The sequence below is a fragment of the Protopterus annectens genome, chromosome 4.part1 (genome assembly GCF_019279795.1).
Source record: "Protopterus annectens isolate FY-2018-M chromosome 4.part1, PAN1.0, whole genome shotgun sequence".
Lineage (NCBI taxonomy): Eukaryota > Metazoa > Chordata > Ceratodontiformes > Protopteridae > Protopterus > Protopterus annectens.
The window spans coordinates 237040526-237067490 of record NC_056734.1 but is presented as its reverse complement, the minus strand read 5'-3'; the positions used below and the strand labels follow the sequence as shown (position 1 = coordinate 237067490).

The 26965-nt window shown below is 36.1% G+C and overlaps 1 protein-coding gene across 1 annotated transcript in view; it reads left to right on the top strand.

The window, feature by feature from the left end:
- The window catches only part of LOC122801198 (phospholipid scramblase 1-like), a 621378-nt gene that overhangs the window by 434863 nt on the left and 159550 nt on the right, over positions 1–26965 (top strand). The window contains exon 4 of the mRNA XM_044070756.1: positions 7383–7525. Within this exon, the coding sequence (XP_043926691.1) occupies positions 7383–7525 (143 nt within the window). The remainder of the gene's footprint in view (positions 1–7382; positions 7526–26965) is intronic.

The window sequence follows — 26965 nt, the reverse complement described above, 5'->3', positions numbered from 1 at the left end:
CTAAAGGTTTATAAAGATAACATCACAGTCATGGAGATACAAGTATGCATCCCAGAGACTACCCCTTCTCTGGAACAGACTCCCCATCCATGTGAAGCAGAGTTTCTCCCTAACCTAATTCAAGTGTATCTTGGAAACTTGGACGGGGAACAGGAAATTCATCCCTGATTTGGCACATATCTCTAATGGACACAGGTTGCCTGTACATTGTTCATCTCCCAGTCCGCTGCTTGTAAATGTTTCATCTCCCAAGACCCCTGCTTACACTTGTCAAGACTACAGAATTTGTCACAGAGATTTAAGATGTATGGTTAGGCTTAAAAATGTCCTTGTGGTCATTAGCCTAGTAAACATCTATGAACCTATATGGTACATCAAAAAAAGAGAGAGGCATAAAATCTTTGCTGGCTGGCTCTTCAGGCTTTGGATTTTGCAATTCACCATCACCTTGTTCTTCAGGCAATTGATATACCTTCACAGCATAATCTAGTGGCAAACTGTTTAAGAAGGATTCTTCACAAGGAGGCATTTCTTGACATTGCACATTGGTGGAGAACTCCTCAAGTAGATCTTTTTGCATCACCTATGAACAAGAAACTTCCCCAGCTCTGTTTGGGAGTTCCAAGTCCACTGGATTGGAAAGTAGATGGTGTGTGTTTTTCTTGGAAAGAGCTGCTTCTGTATGCCTATCCTCTTCTTCCTCTTCTTCCCATGTCTTGCAAAAGATCATATGGGATGCATCCAAAATCTTGCTGCGACTCCCTTTTGGCCCAGACACACTCATTCACCCTTCTCTTTCACCTGTCTAGGGGCAATCATCACAACTTACCTCACAGAATGCATCTTCTCACACAAGACAAGGGGTCTCTCATTCACCCTCACTTGTTCACATTTCAACTGACTCTTTGGGTGATAGGGTTTTGATTTCTTCAAGTCAACAATTTTCTGAGGACAAGCTCCAGGTTTTGCACAAGGCCAGAAAGCCTGCTACTAGAACATCCTATGTGGCTGAATGGAAAAGATTTTCTATCTGCTGTCTGGCATGACCATGACTCTTTCTGTAGGGGTCCCTACAATTCTTTATTTGTTTGAACTACTGAGTACTGGTTTGGCATATTCTTCTGTTAAAGCTCATTTGTCAACCAGGAGTGGCCCACACAGTGTCACCAAATAAATATCCAAGTGCTCTCAAAACTTAAATATCTCTACACAGAGCAGGCGCAATGAAATGTTTAAATATATTTAATAATAAATAATAAAAGAACAAGACAATACTAAATATATATATCGACAGTGACATCAGAGTTCAAAACCACATGAAATATTTAAAACAATATTGCAGGACAGTCACAACTAAATAAAGAAAAATATCTAAATTAAGCTTCGCTATATTCCTGACTATATCTTAGAGAATTATACTATGCTCTAGTAACTTACTTACTATAGAACAAAGCAGATAATGTGGTGAATGGTTCTTGTTGTCAGGTCCAAGACAAAATGCAGAATACCCTGACTCCCTGAGAGACTCCTCAAAATAATATCTAAAATATTACTGCTGGGACAGCTTGCAGAATTACATAATTTCTGGTCATCTGACATCTAGTTCCCAGTCAAAAATCCCATTGCTAGAAGATAGCAGCATTTAGCATCTACCTGTAAAAATATACAAGCAAGGGCTTTTGCTCAGATCTCTGGCAGATGCTGGAAGTTGTAAAACAATTGCATTCCTTCATGCTTCCAAAGTGTAATTAGTTCACTCCAAAGACCATACAGAAGGCTTCCTAGTACAGGCTATGTCTCTAACTGCATTTTAAACTTGAGAGGTAGAATCTTTATGGCATAGTCTATAAAGTGATTTAATTTCAAATATTTTTTCAAAGTTTACTGGACTGAGGTTAACCCTCTGTATTCCAGTTTCCACTGCTAAAATATACATTTAAACAGCTACAATAGTGCATGTACATTTCTGTTCTCTTCCAGTAGGGTACACGGTGGATATATTTTAAACACATCACTTTACAAATACCTTTTCAACAAACATCTGTACAAAGCAGTTTGATATACACATGCCATACAGTTCTAACACATTTGTAACACAAGCATCTTATATGACATATAGTTCTTATACATTTGTAAGACCAACATCTTGCATAAATTAGTTTGATAGTTACAAATGGCATATAATTATTTACAAAATTCCAGCAAGCTGAGCTGGCAGTATCTCCTCTTGTCACACTATGTAACCCAGGGGTCAGAAATTCCCTTGTAGGAAGAACTGGAAGAGGAGAAAGATGCTGGAAATAAGCAGTCAAAAACAGGTTCTTGGGAGGTGGAAGATAAGCCATTACTGGAATGGCCTGAATCCTGCAACCCAAAAAAACAATTGGTCATGATATGGAGTCAACACAGACTTTTTGAGACTCCACACTGTGCAGGAAAAGCATAGTGAAATGTACATTTTGAGTTAGGAGCTGCTGAGAGGGAGCTTGAATAAGAAGGTCATCCAAATAAGGGAATAGTTGAATTTCTTGAAGTCTGCAGAAAGCAACATTTGGTAAATACCCTTAAAGCTGTAGAAAGACAAAAAGTCAAAGCAGAGAACTAATAATGAGAGAAAGAAACAGAAAAATGTAAAAACTTTCTGAAGAGAAGGTGAATAGGAATATGGAGGTAAGTGTCATCTAAAGCCAGGGAGACCAACAAGCCTAGAGAAGTAAAAGGGGGAAACGATTGTGAAGAAACAACATCCTGAAGGAAGTAACATGAGAAAAGTGTTGAAATAAGACAGTTCTAGAATGGGCCTCTAAGACTCCTCCTTCCTGGGAACTAAAAATATTCTGAAACAAAAGCCTCTTCCCTGCTGAGATGAGGAAACAGGTTGGATGGTTGTTTGTTTCCATTAGACCCCACAAAACCAGAAGAAAATGAGGAAGTTGGCAAGAAGGAGGCTGAGGAAGGCCAGAAAATGGAGGAAAGAACTTCTAAGTCATACAATAACTGTGTTTGATGTTGCAGAGAACCCAGGCATCTGTGGTTATCCATTGCTAAATAGGGCAGGAAAGGGTTAGCCTGAGGGACAGAGGAACCTGGCTGAGGGTGAAGGGAGGCAGGATGTCAGAGAGAGGCAGAGCATCAGGAAAAAAGGTGTTTGGCCTCTAGAACTCTTAGTGGGTTTATCTATGAAAATTTACTTAGAAACCCTCTTACTCCTAGCAGGTTGTCTAGGCTACCTATGGTCAAGGACAGGTTTTGATGGATAGTTCCTTTGGAATTTAGAGAAGAAACAAAAAGTTGTTTTAGATCCCACATAACCTTGCCCTTATCCTGCAGGGTTTTAAACAATTCTGCATCAGCAGTGCCAAAAAATTCTATTTGTCTAAGGGAGAATCTAAAAATGTGTCCTTACGGTCCTCAGGTAAAGCCTGCAGGTGCAACATGAATATCTCCTTGTGACAGAATCAGGTACAACTGTACTAGAGAAGTCCTACTTTCAGACTCAGGCATGTCAGTCACTCCCCCCACCCCCCCAGTTGAGACAGAAGAGCTAGGGCATATTGAGTCATGTGGGTCTGATAACTAATGGCAGTAAAAGCCAAAGTAGCACAAGTACACACTTTTTTCCCATACCTGTCCATAGCATTGCCATCCTTGTCAGAAGGTAAAAGTTTGGAAGAGAAAAGCGGTTTGGGAGGCTTATCTGTGGATATGGAACTGACAACAGGATCAGATGTAGGACTTTTATAGAATTATTTATGATCCTCAGCAACTTTATAAAATCTCTCTGGCTTGTTAGGGGTCAGAGGTTGAGAGTCATGAACCTGAGAAGCTGCTGTAAATGTGTCCTAAAGGACAGCTAAGACAGGAGGCACTGCATCTGCCTTGATAAATCTAGGAGGTTCTGACTCCTGCCTAGGTTAAGTGAGGGTACCATGCACCTCTTCCCTAACTAAAATTTGGAGAATCCCCCTAGGCCTTTCAGATATAATCAGCCATGGTTCCACTTCTACATCTGTCCCAGACATATGCACAGCTTCAGCAGACGTTTGAGTAGGGAGCTGCTTGTCAGTTGTCAGCCTATAACTAGGTAGCTGCAAAGGAAACTGGTGTCAGCACCAGACAGTTTTTGGGTTCTTCATCCAGCCCAAGGGAGATGTCTAGTGGAGGCTTGACAATAGCAGATTCAGTACATGGTTTCTCAGCTTTTTTCTTTAGTGGTGGCTGAACGTTAGGGTGGGCAGATTCAGTCATGGTATCCTGGGTCAATAACTTCAGATGTCAGTTTCCCAAATAAATAGAAAAGGATGACAAACAACTACAGAGTGTTTTAGGGACAAACCCCTGACAGATAGGGAATTGTGGGAACAATACATACAAGGGAGGAATGAGGTTTAAGAGAAGGCAGGACTTAAATGACCTATGTAATGTTTGACTGAAAATGATTGGGTAGATTATAAGAAATGTATAATGTTTGCAACCGGGAGTGTGTCAGTATGGTTTGTGATGTAAAATGCTTACAACTAGGATTGTGTAGGTGTGGTTTGTTTTCATTTATATAAATGTATGATCGCTTATGTCATAAGTGATGGTTTAATAAAGATGTTTCTTGTTAAAAAAAGGGGCAGGAATTGAATACTTTATGTAGTGTTGATTAGGTTATATGACACATAGCAATATATGTGAAGTATAATGTTTGTTAATGCTAATTTGTTAATATAGTTTGATTACCTTTGTATAAATGTAAAATTGTCTATGTTACAAGTGATAATTAAATAAAGGTGCTTTAAAAAATCCCTGACAGATATCACACTAAGTATGGTCATGCATATCACACAAACAAGAAAGGCACTTACTCCTGTCTGTCTTAATGGGGAATCTGCCCCCCACTCTCATATTTTCCCTTATACATATATAGAAGGCTTGGTAGATGAACTAGCTCAGTGAGTGGGGTACAGACCAAATTCAAAGATAGCATTTGGACTGGCTGCAAAGAATTTCTGAGGATTAGCCATCCATACTTCACATATATACCTTATGCCTTCCATGTAATGCATAAGTCTGATGTATGATGCTTGGAAGGTGTAAAGGCTATGGTATACTAGCCAGATGTTAGTTTATCCTCATCAGGATATCCCAAGAGTAAAGAACAGTGCAACAGTTATAGGGATGGACATCAGGCAATGCAGTGCTGATTTTCAAGATAGTTAGATAGGTAGTCATTGGGAAAGGCAAAGTGAGGCTGTTGACTGCACTCTGAAACAGCCAGTCGTATAGTAATGAAGTGACATCCCGAGAGATTGTCACTGAACTCCAGAGGAATACAACTGGTTGATCTAGGTTTTCTAATGGAGTTTCAGGTGGTCCAATAGAGTTATGGCTATGACCTTATACTAGAGATTGCCAGGAAGTTATGGAGTTGTGACAGTGTTTATAGACCTACAACCTCATAACCAAGGATTGCCAGGATATTTTAGGGGGGGTCTAAACAAACAGAAAACAGAACATTCATTTAAGCAAATGTTCACATCTGTGAATGGTTTACCCAGGAAACAGAGTTACTTTGCCAAAACTTCAAATTTACACACACCACAGTATATCAAATCCATCCATATGTGGGACTACGCCATACACACCCACCAATGTGGGGAGGCTGTGCCCTTCACCCCCCCTACTGATATATATATATATATATATATATATATATATATATATATATATATATATATATATACATACATGCACATATGGGTCTACTTTGGTTGTACGAAGTTTCAGTACTTTGAAACCCACTTGGTCGAGATCAGTTATTCGAAGTACCAAAACTTCGACAATGAAGTATGGAGATCACAATACAGTGTGGAGTGGAAATATTTCCTTTTCTTCGCTGTAGTGCGATCTCGGAGTTGGTATATTTAAGTAGGGTGTGTGTGCATAAGGCTTGCCCCCCTGCATAACATGTTTTCTGTGATTTTTTTTTTAGTCAGACCATCCGGCGACTAGGCTTAGTGAAAGTGCACTTTCATTGAAATGCGCTTTCGCTGAAGTGGGCATCGACTTTTCTTTTTTGAAGTAATGAAATTTCGACAAAGAAAAGTAGATCCATATATATATATATATATATATATATATATATATATATATATATATATATATATATATCACAATACATTGGGGAAAAGGGCATGTGAATGTTCGCTTAAATGAACGTTCACTGTTTTGAGTTCGTTGAACAGACGTACACTGAAGTGAACGTTCGACAAAGTAATATAGACCCATTTTGAGTTTATGACTGGCTGCAGACCTAGGACGGCATAACCAAGGATTTACCAAGTTATTGTGGAGCTGTGACAGTGAATCAGGCTAACATGGGGTTATGACAGTAGTAGTAGAACCAGAGTCTCATAGTCTGGTTAATGTGGGGTTGTGAAAATAGTTACAGAGATATGGTCTCATTGTCAAGGACTGGCCATAAAACTGTGGAGCTGTAGCAGGTGTTAATGAGTTATGGTCTCATAGCAAAGGTTTGTCTAGGTTATTCTAAGGTTGTGACAGTGGTTGCAGAGCTTTAGCCAAAAAGCTAAAGATTGGCTAAGTTACTGTGGGTTATGAGAGTGGTTACAGAGCTATTACATCATAACTAAGGACTGGCTATGGCATTATTAGGCTATGATAGTAGGTACAGTGCTGTGTCCTCATAGCCAAGGAGTGGCTAGGTTATTATGCAGTTATTGACAGTGATTACTGATCTGTGGCCTCATAGACAAGGACTTATTGGGCCTTTGTGGGTAGGTGGCAGTAGTTATAGGACTGAGACCTCACAGTCATGTGTTGGCCAGGTTATTGTGGGGTTCTAATACTGGTGACTATAGATACTGGAATATGTCCTCATAGCCAAGAATTTGTCAATTTTGTTTTCTTTTTTTTTTGGGGGGGGTGCTTTGGCTACATGGCTATGGTCTTATAGTCAAGAAATGTTAGGGTTGTTCTGGGATTGTATCAGTAGTTATAGAGCTGATGCCTTACAGCAAGGGATTGGCAAGATTATTGTGCAGTTGTGACATTAGTTACAGTGCTATGACCTCATATTCAAGGAGTGGCCAGGTTATTACCTAATAAATAATGTGTATTGTGTGTAGCTACTTCTCTGAGGTAGACCACAGTGGGATGTACCAAAAAGAAAAAGAATGTATGATTTGTTATATTATACAAGCCAGAACATATCTGAAGAAAATATACATTATTGTCATTATTTGCACATATCAAACATTCAGACATCTAAATATTGCACCAATTTTCGAAATTAAGCTTTAGAAGTAACATTTAATTAGTTGCTTTAATTAAGGAACTTGAAATACTTTCTTAATCTTTTTGGTATCTGCTGAAAGGCCCACCTGGACAGGTAACCCATGGAGTGCATCAAGTTCCAGGCCACCCATTACCAAGTCAACCTGGAAGACCTACTACTCAGTGGATGCCAGCACCCCCACCTCCTGCAGACTGCCCACCTGGATTGGAATACTTGGCCCAGGTATAGTTTCACATAATGCTTTTATTGCATGTTTTATTTCTGATTACTGCATTCCGGATTTGCACAGTTTTGAAAATTTTTGATTCTGAAGTCTGTAATGGGCTGGCACTCTATCCAGGACTGGTTTTCTGTCATACCTATGCTGCATATCAGCATAGACTGTGACTCACCCAGATTGTGACTGGGATAAATTATATGATAGTTTCAAATTATCTGAATAAGACTTTGAGCATGATGTATAATCTAAATGACGGGAAAATAAGACAATAATTTTTTTTATGTTTCATATAAAAACAGTACAGTTTCAACCTTTCAGGCCTGGATACTTACTTATGTACTTATTGTCTGCCTATAGTTATTTGTTTTTTAATTGTTTGTGACTGATCCTAGAGGACCCATCCCAGGAGCAATTAGGAGAACATTAAATATAACAGGAACAAAAAAAAAATTGCAAAAATGTTCAAATACTTAAGATCAGGCATACAAGTAACATCAATAAAAATTAGTAGACATTTGAAGCCATGAGTTAAACATTAGAATTGACAATGTAGCACAGGTTTAAAGTATTTGCAGTCTATTGAAAGTTGTGTTACAAAGTAATTGATGCTCATTTATACCTTGTTGACCAGGTTAGTCCAACTATGCCAATGGTCACTTTTCAGGGGAGACCTGATATATCTTTGATGCCACTGTAATTTAGATATGAAAGGATAATACGTTGTATCAAAGTAATCCAAGCAGGGATACACAATAGGCAACTGATTTCACATATTCAGTTAAAGATAATTTTACAATTTCTTCAAATTCAGTTAGATCTAACAGCATTTTAACAATCTATTAAGAAGTAAAATTAAAGACTATAACTGCAAAATAAAAAAAAGTTCTATCAAAATGTCATAAAGGTAATCCATATCTATATCTCATAGTCAAGGATCTGGGTAAACAAGCTAATGGAGATCAGGAATTAGTTGCTGGGTGAGGAGTATGAATGAGAAAATAAAGAGACTTTGCAGTAGAGTGATGTGTAATTAGGCAGAGACATTGTTTACTTCAGAGATGCATACAATTAGACATAGAGATCTGTTAAAACAAAACAAACATCAGTGGTAGCTTTAATACCACTTAATATCAAAATTAAGGTAGCTTAAAACTAATCTACAATTAAAGAATATATTAATTAATTTAAAAAAGGTAGCATTCTGAGTTAAAATTAAAACAACACATCTCAATAAAAAAGACAGGGTTTAGTTTTCAGTATATTCTCTGATTCATATTATCTCTGCAGGACTGCAGTACAAATCCTTCTGTTTATCAGAAAAAGATGATTGGTAATTCAGTTATTAAGATGTAATGCTTACTTTATTATTCCATGCATTCATGTAATGCTCTGGAAGATTTTAATTTTGGAAAAACAGAACAATCAGTGTCATATGGTGATTGAACATTGCATATGCCTTTGAGTCTAATCAAAATAATTGCGGAAGGCAGTGCCATAAGAAGCTATGAAATTATATTAACTTGGCCAGAATCTCGAGTTCTAGAATGGAATGGAATGTGCCAAGTACACCACTCAAAGAAGAGAATTCCACAAATGAGTAATGGACCATTTAATGCTATCATGTGTACCACATTATAATAATATAAAAATAAAACTACTCTTTTATAGAGTAATCAAGAGTGCTATTCATTTAAATATAGTTGAACATTCATTAAAATATAGCTAGTTAAACACTTTTATCTCATAGAGTTATAAATGAGATTTCATCAGAACATTTCATTAAACTTTCAAGCCACTTAAATATTGTTTCATTTAACCAAGGAAGAAAATTAGCATTAAACTTAACTTGCCACAATAAGCCATATCCCAAAAGACTCCAGTATAAGGGGCATCTATAAAGTAGACTTAACTATAGAAAGTCACTTACACAGAGAGTAGTGCTTTAGAATTGTGCCTTGTATCTCCTTGAGCTCCAGCATATTGTCCAAATTGTTCCCTCCAGAGCAAATTCTTTCTCAACCAATCACAACAAACGCTTTTTTAATACATTTAGCACACTTTATTACATGTTTGTAGAGTGCATTGTTTTCATTCTTTGCTTGCATACAGGAGTTCACATATGCGGTGCAGCAATTTCCTTAAAGTTATACCCACACTGAAGCTGTCACCACACTCATATTTACTTATGTAAAGAACACCTTCGTTATTGCAGTCATAATGTACATTTTCTACACAGACCACTTCAGTGTGACTTAGATTTATCGAAGGGCCTGTGGTAGTAAATCTGCAAAACTTGCATGAAATGCAAACGCCAATGTCACATTTTTTTCAGAGAGATCTCCATATTCTAGATTATACTTTAAGTTAAATAGGTTTATTGGTTTATAGGTAAGTACTAGGTTAGCTGCCCTTGAGGGCCATTTTAAGCCTAGCCAGTTTCCCTTTTTGTGCTCAAAATAATGTATCCAATTTCATTATAGATTGCCATTACCCATTCCATGGCCAAAAATTATATATTACCCCTAATAAGAATAAATGGGATCATACCATAGATAATTTGAGGGGGCCCATACATGAGATAAAGCATTTAAGGGCTGCATCTATCCATAGTAGTGCAAGGGGCAGTCCTGGTGTAAATTTTCTGCTTCTTAGCCATAGATCTAAGTTGCATTTGAATATGGACTGGGACAAACTTTGTTTTATGCGGATGAGGAAGCTGTTCCACAGCAGCAGTATCCTCAGCAAAATATACCTGTCCCTCCAAACCATTCTGCTGATGACGCAGAAGAGGCTTAGAGCTTTAGACTGAGTATTTCTGATACTTGTTTTTCCTATTATTTTTGTCAGTTCAGTATTACTAATTAAAATGTACCAGTTATATTTTATATAGTTCATCACATTTTTTATAAAAAAAAAACAGTGCTACTTTCAAAATCAGAGCTTCTCACTTAACTTTTCTATAATTATTCTCTTCCATTCTGCAAGAGCCAAATTCATAGAAGTGGTTCAAGCAGAATGTGAAAGAGCAATTCTGGAAAGGTTAAATTATTTTTTTCATGTTACTTTCTGCAGCCAATATGGTTATTTTAGGAGAGGATCTGATTTTGAATTTGAATAATTTTTGAAGAACCTAATCACCAGTAGAACTTCTTTTTGCATTTTAGTGGGAATATTTATAGTATATATATTCATTTTTGGATGGGGATATTCATTTAAATGGAACTAAAATAGTCTTGAAACAAAAGTATATTATTTATTTCACTATGAATATATGTGGAGAAAGTCTACTTAATGGGGGGACTGCTAGTTCTACAAGTACTGGGTGATGTGACTGAGCTTCTGGATGGTCAGTTTTGGCTGTAAGCTTAGTGAGAACCAATTAACATAAGCTGCTATTCAGGAATTGAAAGTCGTCATTTTAGTTAGGCTTTAGACAGTCAGTTTGTAAGAATTTGTAGGCAAACTACTAAAAATACTTTTTTTTCTTTTGAGAAAAGTGGGTAATTTGATCCAAAATGTGTTTATACAGATATCTTACAAAGGAATGGATGCACAATGTATTTAGAGATGTTGAATACAATGATTTTTCTCCAGTTTTGTTAAATGGTTTGAATAGTCACAGAGTAGTACATGCGGTTAAAAGAAATACACAATGTTCCTTGGGTTTACTTTATAATACTGACTCCTTTAGCATGAAACTGTATATTTTAATAGCCAATTCTCAACTGGCAAAAATAATAGCTGAAACATCTAATTTGTAAGTCACAGTTCTTCCCATGGTACCATTGTAAATGATAACATGAGATACACGAGTATGTGTTTTTTGCATTTTGTAAATGTACTGAATCTGATCCTATATTAACTTTAAATAACACCAAAGTGCTCTATGGAGTAAAACAACAGTATGATTGCATTAGTAAAGGTTTTGTTTGTGACAGCTTATACATGGGTATACCACGAGAAAGCTGTTATAACACATACAAGAAAGTCAGCATACAATCAAAACAAAGAGTGAAAATAAATTACAACATAAGCACAGAAAGGTGTGTTAACTGTAAGAATATATTTTTTTGTTTTTCTTAATACAGTAGGAAGTAGTCTGGGGGAGTGGGACAATATAGTAAAGTTCAAGGAGATGTGACATATTAAACATAATGCTTATTTCCCCCCCAAGTTAAACCATTAATATAACAATTGCTTTAAAACAATTCTATGCATTTTTAACTGTATATTCATGAGAGCTGGTTGTTTTATGAATGATGTCATGGTCACTTAATATTTAAATGGCTTACTAGTTTAATGATGTGATCTAATGAAGTTTCATTTATAATTTTGCAACATTAAGGTGCAAGACTACATTCTTTTTGAGTACTCTGTGAAGGAGATTGTTTATGACTGTATTCATTTATACTGTTTCAGTCATGCTTTCAATAGCATTTTTGGCAATATCATCTACTTCACTATTTAACTGCTGTATATAATTTATGTCATAAAAATAAAGGAGGAAAATTTGATATGAGCAAGAGCTGAATAAACTCATATTAGAAAAAAAATGAATCAGAGGCTAATGACCAAACAAGTAATGCTTCATTAAATGTTTTACAATAACCAGTAGAATTTATTGTGCTTATCTTGGATTTAAACTTTGCAACTGTATGCTTCCAATTTAGAAGACTGTCTGAGTTGTATTTTTGTGATATTTTTCTATTTGCCTGGACGTATTCCTAGGACACATAAACATCTTAACTCTTGTTAGATTTAACTAGCTTTTTTTCATTGGGACACTTTTTCATGCTATAGGATAAAGTATTCTTTATTTCTCCATTCTCAACAACTTTATTCATTAACATTTTAAGAAGTTATGCTTTTTTTCCCTTTTCATCATATTTCCTGAAAGTCTTATATGTACACCCCAAAATGAAAGTAACATTAAAGAGAGCTGATATTTTATGCACTATCAGAGAATTCACTTCCTTTGCAAAGGCTGTTACTCTTTGTAAATATTACTTGAGCTTTCAGTGCTTTCTGTTACTGGCCATTCATAAAATTTTGACTGAATTTCAATCGTCATCTAGAAGAGAAGTCAGTGAACCTGTGTTTGTAAAGTTAAATTAACAATGTGGTAGTTTGTGAGGTTTAAGTTTGTTCTTCAACTACATGCTTTTCACGTCGGTGAGATAATCCAAACATTCCTAAATGAAACATGAAATTATAGCCTAAGATGCAAAAGAGTCAACTTCATTAGTGGCAAACACAAATGTCTTCTATAGAAAATAGATCACTGAGATTTATTGCTGCAATTATATCATTTTTATCTGTGCAGTTAGCAACAATGCAGTTAGAGAATGAATGAAATAATAAAAAGCATAATTATATACATGCAGAGGCAGGAAGAAGTTCTACAAGTCCTGTATACTGAACATGCAGCCTGTGGGGTGTATACTTTACTGGTGATATGGGTACCTCCAAGGGGCAAAAACAGTGACAGCATAATAAATAGCACATATCTAATGTTCACAGAATTATCTTTGCTACAGGCACACCGTAGAGGATGTAACTTATTCAAAAGTGCATATTATAACCTCTGTTGATGCATGAGCATACTGTACCTGCGGTATAAATCATGTTCCATAACCAACTCATCCATTTTAATTACATTTCTTAATTTGACTTTTATTTTAGAAACCTGTTATTGTTTTAGTATTTATTATCAGAATATGCAAATAATAAGAAATTATAATAAAGCAAATTATGCTATACTAGTTATAATAATATACTGTAAAACATTTAGAAAACTAGAAAAATCATTCTTTGCCATCATTTTGCTTATTGTGATCTTGTTATACAGCCATAAAAATATAGTCATTTTGATTCAGATTTCAAAATATGGGTCTATATTAGAACACCGAACATTCAAAATGTCGAGTGTTCTGATATCAAACCCTTGCAATCGAAAATACAAAACATCGATCATTCAGAACAGTGAATTTTTTCCTAGGGAAAACATTTGCTGTTCCAAAACACATACACACAACACAAGTACACCAAACAAACAGCAATCCACACACATACACCTAAACTCTTACACCTAACCCTACACTAAACTATACATACACCACTAACTATCCACTTACCTTAACCCAAACCCTAACCCTAAGGTCTGTCAGTATCACACAGTCACCTCACCCGCGTCGTAACCCTAACTCACCTACCCCGTCCTAACCCTCACGTCCACACAATCGCACACTTACCTGACCCGCGCCCTAACCCTAACTCACCTAACCCGCCCTAACCCACATGTCCACACAATCGCACACTTACCTGAACCTGACCCGTAACTTTCCACCAGAGTGCAGAAAATACCGAAGCAACAGAAATGGACAACCAAATTCTTTCCCTAGGAAAAAATTTGGTTTTCTGTTTCTTCGATATTTTCAGAGTTCTCTGAAAACGGGTCAATATTAGAACACCCAACATTTCAAATGTTTGGTGTTCTAATACAGACCCCAAAATATAGCCATAAACACTCCAGTCTTCAGTGTTTTACCTGAATTCAAATTGTGTACATTCTCAATTCTTAAAAAAAATTGTCTGTTATGTCCTTGTAAATATTGCTATCCAATAAAATACCACCATGCTAATCTGACTATGACCTGCCACAAAGATAGACCTCTAAAAAGTATTTCTCAAATCACTATCATGTGGGTCACACCTACATCTAAGGGGGTCTATATTACCATGTGGACAGGGCTGTTCATCAAACGCCCTTACATCAATTCATGTACACCGAAATACCTAAATGTCGAACGGCCACAAATGCGATTTATTTTTCCAGGGAAAAAAATTGCTGGGCCAACAAAAAAACAAACCGAAAGACACAATGAATTGGGGGGCTTCACCTACACTTCACCCCAGATGTGGGGAGCTGTGCCCCAACTCCTAGATCGCACTTCAGTGGAGGAAACGGCAAATTCCCGACAACGATCCAGTAATTTTTTTCCTTGTGAAAAAAATTGCTTTTGTGGCCGTTTGACATTTAGGTATTTCGGTGTACATGTCGACATATGGGCGTTCGATGAACAGCCCTGTCAACATGGTAATATAGACCCATCTAAGTTTATTAATGACAGGTATGCAAAGACTAACTTTGAAGAGATAATTTCTGTATCATAAGCAACAGAATAATTTATATAGCTCTTAGAAGTTATCTTTCTTTTGTAAACAGTGATATAACAAGTGTTTTAATAGTATAAGAATATGTTAAGGACAACCCAGTCCTTTACCTCCATAAAAATCTACATGAATCTCATGAAATATCTCTTGATAGCACATGCTGAATGAGTGCATTCTCTTTTATCACTATCATCTTATCAAAAGAATATTTTCTACTAGAATTCTACATTGTATCTATTTATTAAGAAGCTTTTTCTTCAGCTTGTACAAGTAATCAATAATATCACTGTATTTTTTATATCAACAGAGTCATAAAGAAGTCTCAAAAATAATAAACATAATGAGTAATAGTAACATAGGTAGCAATACTAGTGATACAAAGTATAAAAATACTAACAAGGTAGGAAAAGAAGTATTCCTTCATTATGTCATCTCAGTATCCTCACAAGTATATCATGCTCTGTCAATCATATTTTAGTTGTATGACAGATTAAAATCTGATATGTGTATTGTAAATAATTCTGAACACCAGCTGTACCTTCCTGTGTATAACAGACAATATAACCCAGTTTGGAAAGTCCATTACAGTATCTTTCCATACCCCACTTGGCAAGGGTTGATTTCATATCTTTCCATACCCCACTTGGCAAGGGTTGATTTCATATATTTCCATACCCCACTTGGCAAGGGTTGATTTCATAGTTCTAAAATTAAAAGCTATAAAATAACATTATTTCTGTCACGTATAATACAAGCTATGTCTTAAATCTACAATATCACATTACAGAAGGCAAGGCTTCCCAAAGGAAGGCAATTGCTTGTCCTATGGGCTAATAATTTCCTTAGCTTTAGAGACTGAAGAGTAAGCCTTAAGAAATGGTATTCATTCCTCAGTCTTCCCTGATAAAATCTTATAGAAAAGAAAAAAAACACTTTTCCTAACTGCATTTTCAATTTTCCCCATGAAGATCTAGTTAAATATACATAACCATCCTTTCCAGTAGTTTTATAAATTACTGCATTACAACTATTTTTTCCATTCTCCTGCTAAAATAGGCTTGGGAACATAAGTAAGGGTCGGCCTGAACTGAATATCCTCCTCAATCCAACCTTCAGCCTCACCTCTTGCTGACAGTCCTGAAAACTATAATGTCCCTAGAATCCTTTTAGCAAACATCTTTTCCCAGAGTTTTTGACATTACCTCCCTCTCACCTGTGCTCTGTCTATTTCCAGAACATAAGTTTCAGGGATTCTCCCTCTCATTTATACCTCTAACCTTTTTTTTTTTCTAATGCTGTATGCATTTTGTATAATTTAATTGGAGTGTACTGCCATTGATGCAGGACATGCATACTCTGATCCCAAATAACTAGCCATTATCAATGTGTTTATGTTCAGTCTTGTACTTGATATGATTTGGTATTTTTTCTGTAAAGCATCTTTTCCCAAACATTTTGCAATACAAGTGTAGCAGACTTCCCCTTGACTCCTTCATGTCCTTGTATGTTAGGCTACTCCTTCCTCTCCTGACATTCCCCCATTTTCAAGGCACAAATTCCATATGGAATGGCAGGTTTACATTCCATATCTTATGTTTGGAAAGACAAATTTAAATTCCACATACAGCATCTCTGTCACACAGTGAAAGTGTGAAATGTGTGTTTACATTACATTTGTGTTCCCATGTTGGTACATGTGGTATATAAAGATTCACACATGATGAATACAGAGTGTGTCTTCTTAAAGGAGAAAATGCCACTGCAACATTAAAGAAATGTTAAATTATGTTAAATTAATTTAAAAGTAAATGTGGAAAGGCCCCGGCCATATATATATATATATATATATATATATATATATATATATATATATATATATAAAAATCTGCTCATTTTGCAAACATCTGGACAATTGTGGCAGTATTATGAAACAAAGTCATGGACTTTATGCAGCATCAGGGACATTTCAGTGTGCAGATGTATGTCCGTTTGTGTGTGTGTGTGTGTGTGTGTGTGTGTGTGTGTGTGTGTGCATGTGTGTGAGTGTCTGCCTGTTTATCTGTCTTTCTTTGTATATGTGTCTATGTGTATGTTGAAGTGAATGGGGGTTCTGGTTGTAACGCAGTGCAGGGTCTGTGCAGATATGCCCACAAGCTTATCTTTTGTGTGTAAATTTGATTAAAACTGCTGTGGTTTTTTTGTGAAAGTAACCGTCTATGTAACTTGATAATAACTTTTATATCTTTTCATAATTGGGAGGTTAGAGTAGGCATATTGACAGGGGTGAATGAAAGAGCCTGGCCCTCAGTGCAGCCATGTGGAAGTGAATTTAAAAAGATAATAAGGTGTGATGTACTGAGTATATGGGTGTCCTTATATGTACACCCTGATTGGCTCTTTATCAGGTTGGAAATGCGAGAAAGTGAGAAGACAAGAACAAAAGGAAGACATCAAGATGATTGTGCTAGATGTAATGGGAGAGGAAGAGTATTATGGTTGTAGGTGATAGACCCCGTGCCCCTTTTCACAGTTTTAAATAAGAGGGAAGTTGGGGAAGGAGTAAGAATGTGTTAGAGAGGCTCAGGCAAGTTAAAGAATGGATGCAATATAAAAGACAGACAAAAGAGACATGAACAGTATGGTAGACTGACATGGATGAGGGATACAAGATATACAGATGGCAGACAGACACAGAAGGCTGAGGGGGGTCTATATTGGAACGTTGAAATTTCATTGTTTCGAATGTTCTAACATTGACCCCTATTCAGCGAACGCTGAAAATAGCGAAATGACAGATAACCAAATTTTTTCCTAGGGAAAGAATTTGGTTGTTCGTTTCTGTCATTTCGCTATTTTCAGTGCTGTGATGGAAAGTTACGGGTCGGGTTCAGGTAAGTGTGTGATTGGGTGTGGGTTACGTGAGTTAGGGTTAGGGCATGAGGGAGGTATGTGTGCGATTGTGTGGACGTGAGGGTTAGGGCGAGTTAGGTGAGTTAGGGTTAGGGCGTGGGTGAGGTGAGTGTGCAATAGTGATGGACCTTATGGTTAGGGTTTGGGTTAAGGTAAGTGGATAGTTAGTAGTGTTTGTACAGTTTAGTGTAGGGTTAGCTGCAAGATTTTGGGTGTATGTGTGTGGATTGCTTTTTGGTGTGCTTATGTTGTGTGTATGTGTTTTGGAACAGCAATTTTTTTCCCTAGGAAAAAATTCGCTGTTGCTCATGTTCGATGTTGTCAGCGTTTGCTGAATAGGGGGTCGATGTTAGAACATTCAAAATAATGAAATTTTGATGTTCTAATATAGACCCGGCTGAGGGAGAGAAGGTGTTAAATATAGTCTTACCCCTTTCAAAATATATATGAGCCTTAAGGCTAGTAATGTAACCTTTCTGTGATGCAGTCATTCTGGATGGCAAGATTAACACCAGATGATGAATACCTTCTGCCAGTAAGGGGTGATGACTACGATGCAGATGAAAATGCCACAGGAATCATCAGAGGATGTGTGGACAACAGTACCATCAGACCACTGGTGCAGCCACAGTGTGGCACACAAGAATGTTAATGCATAGGTGGTATCAACGCTTCATGCCTGCATATTCTGCCAAAGATATCTGCATAACTATAACCATTACGTCTTTCATTACCACGTGCCCCATGTACGTCAGGCTTGCAGGAAAGTTCACAATGTTTGTGTGGCAAGTGTCTGCATCATCTGTTTATAAATAAATCATTTTTGGTTGCTAGCATCACTTATTCCTTCACGGGCTAATTACCAAAACCAATCACATCCACTCTCACAGTACAACTGCCTGATGCTGACAGCACAATGGCTGTCCACAATAATGCTATAACTCTCATATTCATGACACAGCCTGAAGACAGTGGTACACAGTTGCAAAGTATACTGGCAGGATTCCCTCTCCCCAAAGCAGGTGCATAATTTCTTAAATAGTAACATAGGCTCATACAGTCAACTTAATGACAACAATCTGAAGTGGCAGGTACAACAAGCAGAGCAACACAATTGTCTTGTGAACCAAAAGAGTATATTCAGGAATATGGTAACCATTCAGAGTTAGCAGTACCAACAGTGATGCCAACTCTAGCTCTGTACTTGTGACATTGTTCAGGTTCAAGTCAGTGCTGTAGAAACCCAGGTAGAAATAATTAGAGTACTGCAGAGTATCCATGAAGAATTGCATCAGTACATGGGAATGGTGGAGACCAGGGACAATTCCATAATGATTTTCATGCATAATATTGTGGCATACACAGCATCCATGTTCATCTACATGCATACACTGGTAAAGACTTACCAGAGTCAAATAGGAAACAAATCTGGGTGCACATGGGGGGTATCAGCACTGGTGGGGGCTGAGTAGGCTGCCTACCATGTAATTCACAAGGCTTACTATGACTATATGCAACATAATGCAAAATAAGGCAAGCAGGACTCATCAGCCTCCATCAATATATGGTGCAACCTCACAGTTGAGGTCTCAGTCCCACAGCACCCAGATCAGTATCTAGAAGGTCTCCTGCATCCAGCAGATCACAGCATTGCATTCATTTAGCATCAAGCTCTCTTGCTAGCACTATCACCTAAACTATCATTAGGGAACATTGTGTATGACACCATAGATATGCAATTGCATTGCAAACCACAGTGATAAGACTAACTCAAGGAAATAAATACGCATCTACTTATTATATGTAAAACTGTGATGTTACCATATAGAATCTACGTAATATTAATGTCAAGGTAGCACTGCCTTAAAATCATGGCTCATAATGGTGGACTAGATGCCACCTCTTTGCCTGCCCAGCCATGGATCATTCACGAGTATGCTGCATAGGGTCTCATGACAGTGCTATCAGCTGACCCACATTACTGACATCACTGGTTGAAGGAACAGTAGTGGGAGCTGCACTTTAAGAATTGAGGCATTTGAGCACCTGGCCAATTCATAATCATGTTGTGCAGAATGCAGTAGAATTATCATATGGTTAAAAGTCTGCATAAAGTAACAGGGTCATACAGAAATTCACCTGCAGACTCATCCAGGCAATGGAAATGGACTTTCAGCATCAAACACTTGCTGAAAGTCATTCCTTGTCTTGGACAGGGCAATACTGAAGCTTTCTTCAGCAGCTCCCCAACGGTTACAGACTGATGTCATCAGCCTGGGTCCAATTAGGTTACTTACATTACCTGCAAAAGAAAAAGAGGGAGGAGACATAGAAGAAGGTGGATTTACTATTAAGACAGACATTTACTAAATTATACCTACAGAAATTAATATGACTGAAAAAGTTTGCACTTACCAACAAGGTGACTGTTGGCTATACTACCTTGCAGGAAGAGATGGTTGATTGAGCTCATGTGCCAGATATGAAAATCATATGCACTAGCAAGATGCTGGGCTAAAACATTGGTGATCCAACCCCATTCATCACACCTGTTAGGTAATGGAATGGTAGTCCTTCCTTTTCTGTTACTGTTGTCTAGATGGCAACATGGATGCAATCCATTGCACCAAGAACCTCTGGAAAACATGCCATCTCATAGGAGGTACTTATGGTTCTAGCTTGATCCTGAAGTGATAATGGCTGGTGTACCAAGAGTATGATGAGGAACTGCTGAAGTATCTTCTAGGTGGAGGCTTGAGAAATACCCACAATGTCCCTAGTTTGTCTCTGTAAGGTCTCTGTGCAAAGTATAGTGAAGGCTGCACATATCTTGGTGTTCACAGATATAGGAAGACTGTGCATCCTCCAGCTCTCATCTGTGGGGCATGCACACTCACTAAATCCCACTGAATCTATCAAGCATTTCTTAGCAAAATCAGAATGGGTTAATCTTTTCCTATTGTTTTCTCAGAAGGCCAGCACTGCTGGAAACCTGTGGTTTTGGCACAGCTGAGGCAAACAGCCCACAATAAGAAACAGCAAGGTAAAGCAAACATTTTCGCTGATTGCAAAGTAGATAAAAATATGCAACTTCACCTTTTATAAGATATGTACACATGGTGCAGACATGCATGAAAAAGAGCAACTGAATTGAAAACAAGCAGGAAAGCACTTGATTTACATAACTTTGTTGCCCAAATTATAATACATTCCTCATTTCGATCTCAGTGCTGTCTCATTTACATAAGCTTTTCTTAATCTGTTTACAATAGCTGTGCCTAAACGCAGACAGCCTATATGAATTGTACCGAAGCTGTGCTTGTCTATAGACACTGCAAATTCCACTATGCATAAGTCAATGACTACAAATACCACCGTAAATATTACTCATTTGTAATCGATATAATGATATAGCACCTAAATCTGTAGTCTGAATGCTATGTTGTTACTTAACAGATGTATGTTTTTTGATAATAAGGATGGGAACTAAAAAATAACAGTAAAAGGGCAGCTGTAAAGTACCATGGTCAGTCTTATTATTTACTTCAAATAAATAAATCTGAGTTTTCACTGATCATTCATTTGACAAAACTTATTATATATCATAGTGAAGTGAAGAAGAAAATATGTTTTGTAAGTAAAATATTGTCATAAAGTGTTTATATATTGTATAGAAATATGTAGTTTATATATAGAGTTAGAAACAAATACATACACACAGACACACACACACATGCACAGACACACACACACACACACACACACACACACACACACACACACACACACACACACACACACACACACACACACACAGACACACACACACACACACACTTATAAATCTAGTACTGAAACATAACTCGATGCATGTTTTGCTAGGGTGACTTGGAATAAAATGGAGCGTTTACTGCAGTTTTAGCAGTTTCTGCTTCCAAATCATTATCAGAGAAAATCAACATGAATGTCTGGATGCCTGCAGAATAAAACTGTATAAATGAAATCTCTCATGTGTTCTCAGTAAGTCTACGACAGTGATTTGCAATCATATATGACAGCACCTCAAATTTTAAGTCCTGTATGTTCCTGGATAACATTAAGATCCAATTTTGTATACAGACATAAGTTCATGAATAAGTTCAGAGATCAGACTAAAACATTCATCTAGGAACACTGATTTTCTAACTTCTAAGTCAAAGACTTTATAACCCACCCAGCTGTCCAAATTCTTTTTAAAAGATTCAGTCTTTGTTGATCTTTGGACATTAGGTGGTATTTTGTCCATTAATAATGCCATCCCCTGTACAGCATACTATAAATTCGATTTAACAATTGCTATGTCAAAATTCATATTGCTATGTTTATGTGTAATGTCATTACTATACATTTTCATATTTAATTACATCTATAGCATTGGGTCCATGAATACTCTGTAAGCCAAAATTAATTTCCCTATAATATATCTATAATACAATGTATAAAATAAATAAATAAAATAAAAATGTATACAACTGCAAATGTTTATATCTGTCTATAAAACTCACATTTTTGATTGACATTATTCTTTTTGAAAATTTCCGTTGTACCTGTTCCAATTGTTAGAGCCGGCCTGCAGCATATACACAAAATATATAAAGATGTCTAATCAATGATTTATATAAAGATGTTAAACAGGCCTCATCTCTAGTGGACAGATTTCTCAATATGAAGTCAGTTTGTTGCATTGCTCTTAGTCTCACTGTTTTAGCATGCATAGTAAACGAAAGAATGAGAATTCATAATTTCACAATCTTTATACTGACTAACCTCCTATAATGGTTGTGATAACAAGCATACATTTTTCTGAACAGAACAATTTTAAAATACATTATGTTACACTTTTTTAAATAAAATGTAATTCTTATATTCTGTTCCCATTTACTGAGATATTTTCATGTAATTATATAGTTTGTCAATATCTGATTCATTTTGTATCACAAAACCTATTTTGCAATCCAGAAGTTCTTGTTCCTGGCCTTAGTTCACACTATGCTAAAAATGCTGGACAGACCACAGATCCCCGTGGCACTGTTTTATTATGAAATGTTGACTTCCTGAAATAAGACATTCCAAAAGGATGAAAAAAATGCCTGAAATCTAAAATTGAAAAATACATTTTGGATGTTTTTTTTCAGGGAGGCAAGTCCCCCATGAATGGCAAGGCCCCACATCCCCTGAATTTATATATACCAACTCTATGTTCACAGCAATTTGAAGAAAGGCAACATCTCCCTAAAGAAGTGAATCATTCCAGCATCAAAATTAGAAATTGTGCCAGCAGTAATTTCCCTATGGGAAATAACATTTGATGTTATGCCATTTATCATTTTTTGCTGATGGTCGAGCAATTTCACCTCAGGCATGTGTAGGGGAGCCCTGTGGGCAAACCTGGTTTTACTGGTAGGTATTGTGATTGAGTACGAAGAATGATGACACTTTGAATTCTTTTAGATAACCGAAGCATAATCCCCCTAATTAAATATGGATTAATATTAGATTTAACTAGACAGTTATATATGGTACTAGGGTACAGAGAGTGAAAAGCTATAGCCAGGTAACAGTTAAATTGCTCCTGGTGTTAAGCACAGGTCTAAAGTTAAAGTAATTTGATTATATACAGTAATAAAACTGTTTAAAATTGACCTTTCATAAAACCATGTTGATCAAAGTCCAAAATATTGATGCTAGCATTAGTATATTCTAAGAGCTGTATAACAGATCTCAGGCACTTGCCAATAATGGAAGTTGGACTAATTGGTTTATAAATTTTAATATAAAGTTTTTTTAACACCTTTATTAAATTATCACTTGTGAGGTATATAAAATAAATCAAACTGTATTAACAAGTTTACGTTAACAAACATTATACTTCACATATCTTGCTATATAGCATATAACCTAAGCAACATTACATAAATTATTTAGTTCCTGCCATTTTTAAACAAGAAACATCTTTATTAAACCATTGTTTATGACATAAGCAATCATACATTATATAAATGAAAACAAACCCCACTGACTCAGTCCTAGTTGCAAGCATTTTATATCACAAACCATACCGATATACTCTCAGTTGCAAACATTATATATCATGTATAATCTACCCAATCATTTTTAATATTTTTTTATGTACTGGAGTTATATAAGATAGTCTCCACATATTTGATACTATTCCAAATAATAAAACTTTATTAAAGATTGGATGCAATAAGGGGGTTATTATATCTTATACATTTGATAGTAATACATCTGGTATTTTATCTGGTTCATCTGATCCATGCCTGTTAATTTTGTCAGTAATTCTTATGACCATTTGTCTGTTAATTTTTTGGCAAGGCTCAGTAACGGTAATTTCTTTTCGCATAAATGTGTTTTCAGAATAAGTAACATTTGTTCTGATATTAGTGATATATTTATTAAACTCTTTAACTATTATTTTAGCATTGTTTGTCAAAGTTTTATTAATTTAATCATACTTACAGTTGATGTATAGTTGTTAATTGTATTTATAATTGTATTTACAGTAAACTCTCAGTTAACTGGCACCCATGGGGATTGGCAGATGCAGGATAAGTGTAGTTTCTGGTTGCCTGAGAGTTACTATTAAAAATAGACCTGACAAATACTGTACCCTATGCTATACCATACCACAACATACCATACCAAAAATACTGTATTGATTTGATTTTAATACTGAAATACAGTAATTAAAAGCCTGGCTGGAATAATAATATTTTAAATTTATATTTCTGCTAGAAAGCATGGAACGGTTTTCAGTGGCACGCTGAGTGGATTGGAATTAAATGAATTGAATAGAGAGAGAAAGAGAGAGAGAGTGAATGCATGCATGAAAGCTGAAAAGACTGTGTGTGTGTTAGAGATCAGAGAGAGAATGTACAATCAGATGCAGACTGACTGAATGAGTATGGAGCGAGTGTTGACATTTTAGCGATTTGACTTGTTCTCAAGTTGGAGAGAGAATTTAACTGTAAAGAGTATGTCAACTTTTTATGATCTGATATTCTCAAGGGAGTACCCACAGTTACAATACAAATTATGTCTGGTCTGTCAGTAATGATTAAATCTAAAATGCTGTTTCCCCTTATTTTTTGTAACTAATTGTGCCAGAAAATAGACACAAATTATGAAATTCACTCTGCGTATAATGTCATGTAACTATTATGTAACAATTGTGTTTTTCTCGGGTTGAGACTGAAATGGGTCCAATGGGATCACTGCCTTAGCCCTGTTAACAGTTAAAATAAAATAAATGTCCTCAAATTCTTTTCATAACATTATTGTGGAACTAATGTAGTCCGTGAGAATCCAGGATTGTTAAAATCTCCCATAAGAATAATATTTTTCCTGTTTAACATATTCTGAGAGATGGATAAACATTCTCAATATTTAACTGGGTTCATGTTAGGAATATGATAACAAATATCCATACAATTACAACTTCTATTTCAGCTAATGGTTCAATCAATACTGATGAAATTGTGTTATAAATCTAGATGGTATCACTCTGAGTACTACTAGTTCACATATTTTCATATTTAGTAAAGTTATTCAAATAGACTTCTTGAATGTCACAAGATTCCAAAGAGTTTTATTTGTTTATTATTCCTGATAATTCATTGTGCATTTTTCAGACTGTGTTACAAGAACATAATTTTAAATTAAATAAGAAATGCCATGTTTAATGTGATTTTGGTCTTTTTGTTGTATCTAGTAAAAAAATGTTCACATAGTCTGAAACTTTTTTTCTTGTAATCACATCCAGTAGCATACTACAGCAGACCTATTTCTTTATTAGCGATGTGATCCTATAGTTATCACATGACTTGCAGCTAATGAGATCATGTGAATAGCTTTTGAGGTAAAGTTTTCTTAAGGGAAAGACACTGGGCAACATTTTCTGGTGCCTCTCATGCAAAAACCTTGACCTGTTTCCATATCGTAAATAAAAAATGCAGTTCCTGCCATCTCCCACAATTTAGAAACTGTTAATTTTTTCAGCCTCACACAAAGCAGCACAAATTTTGCTGATTTTACAAATGGAAGTGAAATTCACAGTTAGTTTAGTCTATTGTGCTGATGCATACTCTTCTGCATCTGGACTTGCCATGGCTGACATCATAATAGTCCATTAATGCCACCATTCTCACTTGATGAGCCATATGTCTCTCTCATTATGCCATTACTCCAGCATAAGTTTAAGGTAGTAGCTCCAGGATTTGGCATCACTGCTTTTTCTCACATTTACATTTTTTCAGCATATAAAGTATAGCTGGCAAGTCTTTGGGCTGGTTATGCGCAAACAATTTATACATTAAAACACTAAGATTAAAGACTCCAAAAGGGTGACAAATATTTGTTCCATTTAGAGAAGTGAGGATAAGCATGTTAGTCAGTATTAAATCCTTTGTATGTGTTTGATCTGCTACAGTGTCTTGTGCAAAACTAACTTCAAGCTAGTGCATAGCAGGAAGCTCTGTTTGTGCCATGTTGCAAGCCAAAGGATGGTATTATATTTACTATGCAATCTTTTTCAATATTTTCTGCTGCCATCAATATACTGCATTCTTTTAGCAATCTACATGCAGAAATCAGTATGCCATGTGTAGAATATTGTAAATTCTATATTCTGTTCTGGTAGGATTTTGTATCTGTTATAAATTGTTTTGTCTTATAGGGTACCAGTGTAGACTTGGCATACATACACTGAGCCGTCTGAGGCAATTTTCTTTGCACGAAAAACTCCCATATGTATGTATATGTATATATATATATATATATATATATATATATATATATATATATATATATGCGTGTGTGTGTGTGTGTGTGTGTGTGTGTATATATATATATATATATATATATATATATATATATATGTATATATATATATATATATATGTGTCTGTGTGTGTGTGGGTGTGTGTGTGTGCACATATATATATATATATATATATATATATATATATATATATATATATATATATATATATATATATATGGGTCTTTATCATATGTCTGAATGTTCAAATGTCTGAATGCCAAAACTTCAAACTGAGAAGTTCGAAGACTAAAAATAATGAAGCCGCAGAACATCGAATTCTTTCCCAGGGAATGAATTTGGTGGGCCATTTCTGTGGCTTTGCCATTTCCTCCACTGTGGTGTGATCTCGGAGTTGGTATATTTAAGTAGGGGGGGTGTGGGGACACAACTCCCCACATTGGGGGTGGGGGCAAAGCCCCCCACATTAGAAACAGTATGTAGTGTTCGTGTGTTTCCACGTTTTGTACCGGAACAGCGA